This window comes from Acipenser ruthenus, chromosome 19, assembly GCF_902713425.1.
Source record: "Acipenser ruthenus chromosome 19, fAciRut3.2 maternal haplotype, whole genome shotgun sequence".
NCBI classification, from domain to species: domain Eukaryota; kingdom Metazoa; phylum Chordata; class Actinopteri; order Acipenseriformes; family Acipenseridae; genus Acipenser; species Acipenser ruthenus.
The window spans coordinates 11,774,041-11,785,134 of NC_081207.1; the positions used below are offsets into that span (position 1 = coordinate 11,774,041).

The following is an 11,094-nucleotide window of genomic DNA, read 5'->3' on the forward strand; positions in this document are numbered from 1 at the left end:
AGCTCCTAAAAAGTTACAGATTTCAAGTTACTTATATGATCTTATAGTTAACTTGAAATCTCTGTGTTTAACCCTTTGCAGTCCATTTATTAAGTGCGTGTCAGGCGCGTCAGGTCCAATTTATTTTCACACACAGAGTTAATTTTAGACGCGCTGTTTAAAAGTTTTTTTTTTTCCACAGTCAAACGGGTTTAAAAGGCCCTGCAAATAAACAAAGCACTCACTAGGAATCTCCAGCCCCACCCCACCCTTTAATTCGCTATAGCTTTCACCTATGCTAATAAATAAATAATAATAATAATAATAGTCGTACATACCGATCAATCATCTCCTGATCACTCGTTTTATCACCAAACTCCTCAATAATGCGATCCAAGTCATTATTTTATTACTGTAACATCTCAAAAAATCTCTGCAAATGTCTGTGATATTCTCTGTGCGCTGACTCAGTAACAGCCAGCTTGTTTCCTTATGACCGCCCCTATCCGATGCCAGGGGCAAGTATGACTATTCATGAGATGCACCACTTTTTTTTTTTTTTTCCCGACTTGTCTCGGCTCCTGACGCTCCCACTCGGCCATTGATTGGTTTTCTTGGCTTTTTCCGGAGAAAAAACAACTAGAAACACGTTTTTTGCGGACCAGGTCCGACATAGGACCACAAAGGGTTAAGGGCTGAAAAGGCACTTTTAAATTCTAGAATTCGTGGTGATGTAGGCTATATTATGACACTATGGTATCTGTCCCTGCTGGATTCGTTGAAGTACATTGTCAGTTTTGCCTTACAGACTCTATTAGGAGAGTATAAGAATCCTACATTGAAGTTGTATTATATGCAGTAAAAAAAATTCTAATAAGATTGAAGGTTAAGTGGTCAATTGGCCAAAGTCTGTTGCTATAGCTCACTTTGAATGCAACAGAACAAAGAATTGGTAATATTAATGATTACCAAACAGAAAACCAATGGCTAAGCTCTGCAAATCACATCATTAATCTCAAACCTTCCCTAGGGTGATGTGTGTAATTTCAATACCTGATGGGCACCTCAGTACTGTTTCAGTTAATTCAAAGAGCTATTAAACAATCAATGATCCCATCACGAAACCAAATGGGCCCATCCTTTAGCTTTCACTGATCTAACATCTACTTTACACTTAGAAGATAAAGACAACCCCCCCATGCCTACTGCCCACAGTGTGTACTTGAAAATGTTTCTTAATTGTGCATCTCCTCCTCCAGTTGTCCTTTCTCTCATCTCAAATGAAAGGAAACATAGAGTATGCGTATATAGCATGGCAATAATTAAAAGGAATATGGAGTTATGTAAGTGGTAATTACATGTTATTCGCTCTCTCAGTAATATCTATTCATTATTGTTAAGTTAGTTAATTAATTGTAATCCAATACAATTAAAAGCAAACAAAAAATAAGGTGTCTGTGTGTTCATGTAATTTATATAGCTTTTTGAAAATTGGACAGATCAAAAACAAGAAGTTTCCTAAAAAATGAGTAGTAAGTTCTCATTGTGTGATTTCACAGAGTATTTATTTTTTTACCTAAATTGTGAATTTTAAACAAATGAGCTCAACAGTGTTTCCATCAAAATGTTTTGAGTATAATAAAACTCCATTTGGAAAAAGAGAAAGTCTGACGCAAGTAGTTTCAGAGGCATGTCTATTTAGAACACAAAATGTGTCTAAGCTTGTCTTGTTCCTAGTAGCTGATTGATCTCAAAACCTTGCAATCTGGGTCTTAAAGGATCCAAGTGATTCTGCCTCAGTAACATGACTACAGTAGGATTATTATTATTATTATTATTTATTTTTTTAGCAGACGCCCTTATCCAGGGCGACTTACAATTGTTACAACATATCACATTAGACGTTCAGCATGTGCAACATATCACATTATACATTATTTCACATATCACATTATTTTTACATACAATTACCCATTTATACAGTTGGGTTATTACTGGAGCAATCTAGGTAAAGTACCTTGCTCAAGGGTACAACAGCAGTGTCCCCCACTGGGGATTGAACCCACAACCCTCCAGTCAAGAGTCCAGAGCCCTAACCACTACTCCACACTGCTGCCGAGAATGAATGCAGTTTTTCTCTAACCTCGTCACACAAAGTAGCATACAGTATTGACAAGCGGGTAACAAGGAGAAGGAAGATTTTATTCACTTTTCTTTTAACCAATACAACACCTAGTATCAGGTTGTATACTCTTTCCTATTAATGTATTTAGCACTGTAAAGTTACTGGGAGAAACTGCATTATTTCTCTAAACTAAATTAACACGTTGTCCAATCTTTCAAATAATAATAACATTTTTTTGCTCGTAATTTGTTTTCACACAGCATCTATAATGTAGCGGAGAGGCACTAAGAATTGAAAGACTGTGTGGGATTGACCAATTGTAAGTGCTCTGTTTCAATGCTTCTTTTGCATGAATGTTATAAAATGTTGCAATTCGTCTCTGCTCAGAATGGCTGATTTGGGTGTGATGTGTCGAGGGAGTGTTACAGTTGGTTAGAACTGGGGACCCCAGAGCTATAAAGAGCCCTCTTTTGAGCTGACCAGCAGCTGTATGATTGGGCCAGATAAAAAGAGCATTGTTCCTGTTCCTGCACTTCTATTATTTTGGCTTCTTCAATAAAGCTCTTGTTGGAGTCTAGCACTTGCCTCTGCTTTACTCGCCGACGCCATGTTGCTACAATATACTGAAAAAAAGAGCGCTATGTTTAATGTAACTGTGAAAACAATTTTGAAACAGTCCAACAGACATGACTTCTATCTAGAAGTCTTTCTCAACATTTTCAGTGTTGAATTTGTTAGTTATTATTTAGTAGAGGCTTTTATCCAAAGCGACCTACAGAGACTTGGTGGTGAATTATGCAGCATAACTGCTGCAGAGTCATTTACAATTGGACCTCGGTTTCATCCAAAGAACCGAGCACAAGAAGGTTAAAGGCCTCATTTACTAAGCTGCAGTAATTTGGCCAGAATTGCGGGAGGAAAATTGAGATGACTGCGCATCATATTTCCCAAAGTGTCACGCCCTATTTACTAACTAATTAGAAGCAAAAATACCGGAAAAATTCAAATTAGCATACAAATTGTGGGATGGCAACATTTCTGAAGTTGCACACAGTATTTATTCTATTGACAACTGGTGAAGGAGCTGGTGGCAGCAGGGATACAAATATGAGAAAGATAAAAGAAAATATGCTTAAATAATTTAGTTTCAATTTTAAATAATATTTTATTATCTACGTGTTCTACAACAATGTGAAACCTACAATGCATCATCATGGTTTGTTTTGTACTGTATTGCATGAAGGATAGACTAAAAAAGCCTGCTTGGTATTCATTTGATTTTATTTATTATGTTATTTTAATGGAACGGGGAGTGAGTGAATGAGTGGGGTGAATGTGTGTTGTTGTTTATACTGGGGTTGCAGAGCATTCTGAGAATTCAACACCATCTCCCAGAGTTAGGGTTGCCACCAGTCTGGTTTGACCAGACTGTCTGGGAATTGGCATGTGTGCCCGGGTGGCAGGAATTAACAAGCTCGGACACCCTAATGTCCGGTTTTTAATTGAAATGCATTAGAAACACCAACATTCCTATAATATTTTTTGACATACATTAGTTGCTTAAACGATTTCCACTATCTTATTAGAAATGTACTGTTTAAGGGGGCTCTATAGTCTGGACGTCACGAGTTCGAGTCCAGGCCGACCGTGGACGGGAACTCCCAGAGGGCGGCGCACAATTGGCCGAGCGTCGCCCGGGGGAGGGAGGGAGGGTTAGGTCGGCCAGGGTGTCCTTGGCTCGCCACGCACCAGCGACCCCTGTAGTCTGGCCGGGCGCCTGCGGGCTTGCCTGTAAGCTGCCCGAGAGCTGCGTTGTCCTCCGATGCTGTAGCTCTTGGGTGGCTGCACGGTGAGTCCGCAGTGTGAAAAAAAGCAGTCGGCTGACGACACACGCTTCGGAGGACAGTGTGTGTTCATCTTCGCCCTCCTGAGTCAGCGCAGGGGTGGTAGCGGTGAGCTGAGCTGGGAGAAAATAATAAAAATAATTGGCAACGACTAAATTTATTTAAACAAAAAAAAAAAAAAAGGCGGCTAATGCGAAAACGGTATCTTCCACAGCAAAATGTAATATATTTGCAACCACATAGCATACTTCTTACCTCCAGTCACAGGAATTAGAAAGATATCATTTATGATGTGCCAGATACTTGGAATTTGTGTCCCCTGCTGTGCAGCCCCGGTGAGCGAGTGCACTGACGGGATTTGCACAAGTTTCTTTTTTCCTTTTAAGAAAACTTACTTACCTGTACATGTTACCAATTAAGAAAAAATACATTTTCAATAGTTTATTACAAAATACAGTACTAATATGAATTATATACAGTATTTCTATGTTGTTCATATATAAACGGTTACCATCTTTCGTTAAACAGATACATGACACATATACATTGTTTTAATTGTGTATCTGTTTAAGTATAAGAGTATCATAACTTTGTATAGGAATGAAAAAAAAAAACTTTTGTTCTACGAAGCGTCTGTAACTAGAATCTGTAGATTCCCTGTAAAATCATCTCCAGCGAGTGACAGCTAAACAGTTAAGCTAAGGAGACTGTACTAAAAGGACTATACTGTGCAAAAAGGAACACATCATTAACAATAAGTAATGTATGCACATAACAATTTCTGTTCTGTTTTCAAGTTGCCTAAAATTACAGGTAGATGGATGTTGTTTGCAAGTATTGTGCTTTTAAATATGTTATAAATGATTATGTTTCTGTGATTTCATATTAGTTCAGTAAAATAATAAATGTAGCATAGTGCATTCTGTTAATGGTAAAGGCATATTTTATGTAAGGACTGGAAATAACCAACCCGCTTAATTGTGTTAAACTGTATTACAGTATTATTATTATTATTATTATTATTATTTATTTCTTAGCAGACGCCCTTATCCAGGGCGACTTACAATTGTTACAAGATATCACATTATACATTATTTCACATTATACAGATATCATATTATTTTTACATACAATTACCCATTTATACAGTTGTTTTTTTTTTACTGGAGCAATCTAGGTAAAGTACCTTGCTCAAGGGTACAACAGCAGTGTCCCCCAGTGGGGATTGAACCCACAACCCTCCGGTCAAAAGTCCCTAACCACTAGTCTGTGGAAAAGGTGACAACCCTACCCTGAGTACTACTTCCTAAACATGAACACGTTACAATATACTAAATGAACAGACCAAGCTTATTATGATAGTTTGCAAAATCAAATGAAAGCTTTCAATACAATCAGGATAATACATAATCATTATATATATATATATATATATATATATATATATATATATATATATATATATATATATATATATATGTGTAGACTATCGTTATGGCACCGATATAAGGGGAAAAAAACACAATCGGCTATCGGTAGTTTTTGTTATTTTAGCCGATAATGTACACCGATATTCATGCTTAAATTTCTTCCAGCACAGAATTTAATGTTTGGTCAGGCGCGCTTACTAATGACACAAGAACACTGGCATTCATTTTTTCAGTGCTGTGTAAGGTGCGATAAGAATGCAGTAAATACATCAAAAAAGAGGATATTTTTTTAAATATCTGACAGCAATAAGATAGCGACTTGTGTGCAGAACAGACTTGATGCTACATTAAATCCAATGATGAACTGCTGCGAGTAGAATATTATTCTGATGCTAAAAAAAAAAAATCGAATCCTAAATCACACTGATAGTTTAAATTGTTTATTATTATTATTATTATTATTATTATTATTATTATTATTATTATTATTATTTGTAGTTTAGAGTACATGTAGCCTATACAGTTACCAGACTAACATTCACCTTATGCTTTGTAGTTGGTTTCAGGCTGACAAAACTGTAATAAATATAGGGGTATTTATTATTCGTAAGAAAATAGTATTAACCAGGCAAATTATTGTTCAAATTCAGCATCGATGCGCGGGGCAAATATATAGAAATGAACTCGTAAATGGTTAGTTTGTCAAGACGAATGTTGATGTCTAATTATAGTGAATGACAAACGAGTAACGGTGTTACTTATATCAACTTTTGCTGAGACTAATCCGACTGATTCAACAGCTGATCAGTGTTGATAGGAAAAGTAATGGCGAATTAGCGAGTTTTTATAAACTATCAAAAGATAAACTGCGACTTTGACATTTGTGACAGCAATTAAAAATAATTTGTTCATGTAGGAAACACTCATCAGCTGTTCATTATGATCAATAGTGGAAATGTAAAGACGTGTTCGCCCAGAGCGCTCGTAACAAGAAGCTGCCTGCCTCGTCGAGTGTTAGCTGGGCGTTTCAGGAAGTTGAATGTAAACAAGTGCTGTGGCTGATACGTGATTTTTCCAAATACAGTTTTTTTTCCTTACAACACATACAGTATGTGATAAGTTAAACCTGAACAATTTATGTTTTTTTTAAAAGTATGTTGTCAACATTTTGTAGTTACAGTGTGAACTCTGGGTAATGTAGTCCTTGAAGCGCTGTCTGCTAACATAGACCGTTCAATAAGAACTTCCGTCTCGAAGCGTTATGGCAGAGCGCTCGGCCTACTGAACGCACACCAGTTCGTTATGCATTGTATGTCATGCATTGCATTTAGACATCAACATTCGCATTGGCAAACGTGTTATCATTTCATAATTTAGTAATTTATTTTCTTTTAAGGATGATCAGGTGATCACATTTTAAAGACCTTAATAATAAATTAATAAATGTAGCATCCTCGTCTTAGCCCGTGTCATTAGCAAGTAGAGGAGAAAAAACAATGTCACAGAATTATTAATTATTTGTTCAAATACAATGAACTGAAACAGTACTTTTGTCCTCTGTAGCTGTGAGTATGCAGTTATGCAGTTACAAAACTCCCAAGGATAGCCTCTTGGTATATTATGGTATTGCACGCTACAAGCATGCCTTTGTGACAGTTTTGACAGTCTGGGCCACCATACCCTACTGTTTTATAGTATATGTATATACAGTGTATAATGTATTCACATATGTGACTTCCGGCAATTGTATTTAATATACTTAGGTTTGATTGGTTACTACTGTTTTACATAAAAAGTCAAACTAAATAGTAGAGCACTATTAAACATTGTATACAAAACTATCTAACCTAGTACAACTTTTTGGCTTTACTACTTTAACTTTTGTTTCAGATTCTATGTATTGCATATTTTGTGGCGAACAGATGCAAGGTTCTGTTCAAACCTGTGCTTCTTGTGGAAGACATAACCCAGTGCATGTTGAAACTGGTGATCCACCTCAGCAAGAGGAAAGTCCATCACACTGTGACCCGTCCTCCTCGGTGTTTGACATTGATTTAATTACGCATTATTTTCATCAAGGACATACATATGAGGTTATATTGGATATGCTTTCCAGCTTTCATGGAATTCAGTACAGCACCCGTACACTAAAGAACCGATTAAAGCAAGCTAGTTTGTTCAGAAGAAAGAACTATTCTTCTATGAGAGATGTGAAAAGTGCCATACTGCGTGAGGTACGAGGACCAGGACAGCTATTTGGCTATCGCACAATGTGGCAAATATTAAAACAAAAATACAGATTACAAGTGAAACTGTCTGCAATAAACCCAACAGGGACTGAACCAAGAAGACGTTGTAGGTTTGTCCACCGCATATACTGTATCACTCAGGTCCAAACTACATGTGGCATGTCGATGGCTACGATAAGCTAAAACCATTTGGTTTTGCTTTGTCTGGATGTGTACATAGTTACATAGTTATTTGAAAATGGCCAAATTACACTTTTTAACTCACCACATATTTCTTCACTGGAGATGTCTGGATTCCCCCCTTTCACGTATTCTTTCATTTTCTTTGTTAGAGTGGAATTTTTGGAACTGAGGACGCTACAGAAAAAGAATACAAGCACCAATAAGTTTCCTGATTGTGTTCTATAAGGGGGGGGGGGGGGGGGCAGTAAACATTTTACCAAACATAGGCTGGTAGGATGTAAAGAATAATACATATATAAAGATATGTTTCAAATTGCTAATGAATTGAATGAACAATTCAACCATTTCAACCATAGGGCTTTATTTAGACTTATGGTTGAAACCCCCCCAGAATGCTCTATGGAGACGTGAATACAAGAGAAATGTCAGCTTTATCAAATTGACATTTTGCATCTGATCATTACTATGGAATAAATGTGTGCTTTAATAAAATTTACTAAAGGTTACTTTTGAGTGCTCACACCAGTGCTTTCACCAGTCTGATCGTTGAAGTCTTCTTGGGTAACAACCTGACTTTATATTATATATCAATAAATAAAAATTATTTCTGAATCTGAATGCCAAAGAATGCTGTTCTACCAAAAATAGCACCTTCAATATTATTATTATTATTATTATTATTATTATTATTATTATTATTATTATTATTATTATTAATTAATAATACATTTCTTAAATTATTTTTTTACATACAATTACCTATTTATACATTTGGGTTTATACTAGAGCAATCTAGGAGATAAAGTATCTGCTTGCTCAAGGGTACAGCAGCTGTGTTCCCCACCTGGGACTTATCCCATGACCTCTGGTCGAGTTTCCAGAGCCCTAATCACTACTCCACGCTGCTGCCTAATACTACACCATGCAGTATGTTTTTCATCTTTAAATAAACCAAAATGTCAGTGTTACAAACTAATGGAAAAAGGGGAAACTTACTCTTCGCTTGTATCCCAGTGGGGCAGACCATCTGAGTTTGTCAAATACTTGTACCCTCTTCGCAAAAGGTTCTGTAAAGTACAAGATACATTTGTTGAGTACCTATATTTAAGCTACAATTTATTGTCCTGCTCTAAAAAACGATAACACATTATACCTGTGTTAATGGAGATGTTTTCAGTGCCACTTTTGAGTTTTTTTCATTCTTCTTTGCCATTTCACTTTGAATAAGTTCCATTGTTTTTTTCTAAGTAAAGCAAAAGCATTTTTTGTGATTCAAAGTCTGTTTTTAATACAAGTAAAATATTGTATGCATATGTGACCTTCCAATACTGACAATTCAGTAAACTTGTTAAATAATGTACAGTATATAAATTACAAAGTTTCATACCCGTTAGGCTGTTGCAAGTGGCTGGAAACAGAATGACTGTGTGCAGGGTGTGAATCCTCAGTGTCGTTGGAAGACCTATTTGCAAAAGACAACATTTAATTTTAAAAGGAAAGGGAAAAAAAAGAGGGTGCGAATATTATTGCTTATTCTTCTTCAATCAGACCCCTGAATTAAACGTCTTGGTAGCCAACAACAGACAACTGGCTTTGTCTTAAAAAATATAAAGACATTGTTCAAAGAATTCTGGGAGAGCACTATATGCTTACAAAAGTCCAGAAGAGGTAGCAAAGTACTACTCACTTATAGGCTACTGTGTGCATATATTTGAACTAAAACAAGTTTAATCGAGAATAAACTAAATGCTACACTACTATGCAATCACAAATTTCCCAATACCTACCCTTAACCATCCTTACCCATCCAAGTCACTGGCTGTATCCACACTGAGCAACGATGGTTCCTGTGCTGTTGAGGTACCGGGTAATTGAACCTGAACTTCACACTCATCTTCACTGTAATGATTGATGAATAATTAATAAAAAATCAACTCAATGCTTCCACAATTATTACAGTGAGCTTTCATTAAAATTCAAAATTAATTGTCACAATTACCTTGAAAGTAACAATAATTGTGTTGAAGTGTTAGAAACTTCATGGGCAGGCTCTTCAGGGGCAAAATCCTCATCGGAAGGGAATGCAGGAATCCGTTTGCTATGGCATAACACAGATCTGAGAATTTTTTTTGGGGGGGGGGGGTGATAAAAAAAAAGTAGAACCTTTTTAAGTAGCACATATATTGGCAAATGTGTTATAAATTTAAATAAAATGCTTAAAGGAGAACCCAAACGCCTCTACCTAACTTTACACCAAACTACTAACTAAAACAGAATTGATAAGTACTGTGTGAGCCTCTGGTTAAAACACAGCGGGCTGAGCGGGTCTGATTTCGTTACCAGTGAGGGCTTGTCTGTGGGTATGCCTGCTTATATGTCACCTTACTGGCGTCAGCTGCTGTTTCTTTGACCCACAAAGATGGAACCCAGTTTTTCCACAGTATTCACTTCGACCCCCAAATTAAAGAAACGCTTACCAGATGGAAGATCAGCATTTCGAAAGAGAGAGAATAAAAGGGTGAGCTACAGTGTCATATTGCTCCTTGTATGTATATTTATGTAATTCATACTTTAAATATTATATATTAATTATTGTAGCATATATACAGTGCCTTGCGAAAGTATTCGGCCCCCTTGAACTTTGCGACCTTTTGCCACATTTCAGGCTTCAAACATAAAGATATGAAACTGTAATTTTTTGTGAAGAATCAACAACAAGTGGGACACAATCATGAAGTGGAACGAAATTTATTGGATATTTCAAACTTTTTTAACAAATAAAAAACTGAAAAATTGGGCGTGCAAAATTATTCAGCCCCCTTAAGTTAATACTTTGTAGCGCCACCTTTTGCTGCGATTACAGCTGTAAGTCGCTTGGGGTATGTCTCTATCAGTTTTGCACATCGAGAGACTGAAATTTTTGCCCATTCCTCCTTGCAAAACAGCTCGAGCTCAGTGAGGTTGGATGGAGAGCATTTGTGAACAGCAGTTTTCAGTTCTTTCCACAGATTCTCGATTGGATTCAGGTCTGGACTTTGACTTGGCCATTCTAACACCTGGATATGTTTATCTGTGAACCATTCCATTGTAGATTTTGCTTTATGTTTTGGATCATTGTCTTGTTGGAAGACAAATCTCCGTCCCAGTCTCAGGTCTTTTGCAGACTCCATCAGGTTTTCTTCCAGAATGGTCCTGTATTTGGCTCCATCCATCTTCCCATCAATTTTAACCATCTTCCCTGTCCCTGCTGAAGAAAAGCAGGCCCAAACCATGATGCTGCCACC

The 11,094-nt window shown here is 36.7% G+C and overlaps 1 protein-coding gene across 1 annotated transcript; it reads right to left on the reverse strand.

Moving 5' to 3' along the window:
- Positions 1 to 1,852: 1,852 nt before the first annotated feature.
- LOC131698725 (uncharacterized) lies at positions 1,853 to 9,297 on the reverse strand. Its single transcript, XM_058992205.1, has 5 exons — positions 9,198 to 9,297; positions 8,964 to 9,053; positions 8,807 to 8,877; positions 7,893 to 7,984; positions 1,853 to 4,066 (listed from the first exon to the last, which is right to left on the reverse strand). Exons 2-5 carry the CDS (start codon positions 9,042 to 9,044, stop codon positions 3,702 to 3,704), a joined length of 609 nt encoding a protein of 202 aa, XP_058848188.1. The 5' UTR covers positions 9,045 to 9,053; positions 9,198 to 9,297; the 3' UTR covers positions 1,853 to 3,701.
- Positions 9,298 to 11,094: the final 1,797 nt, after the last annotated feature.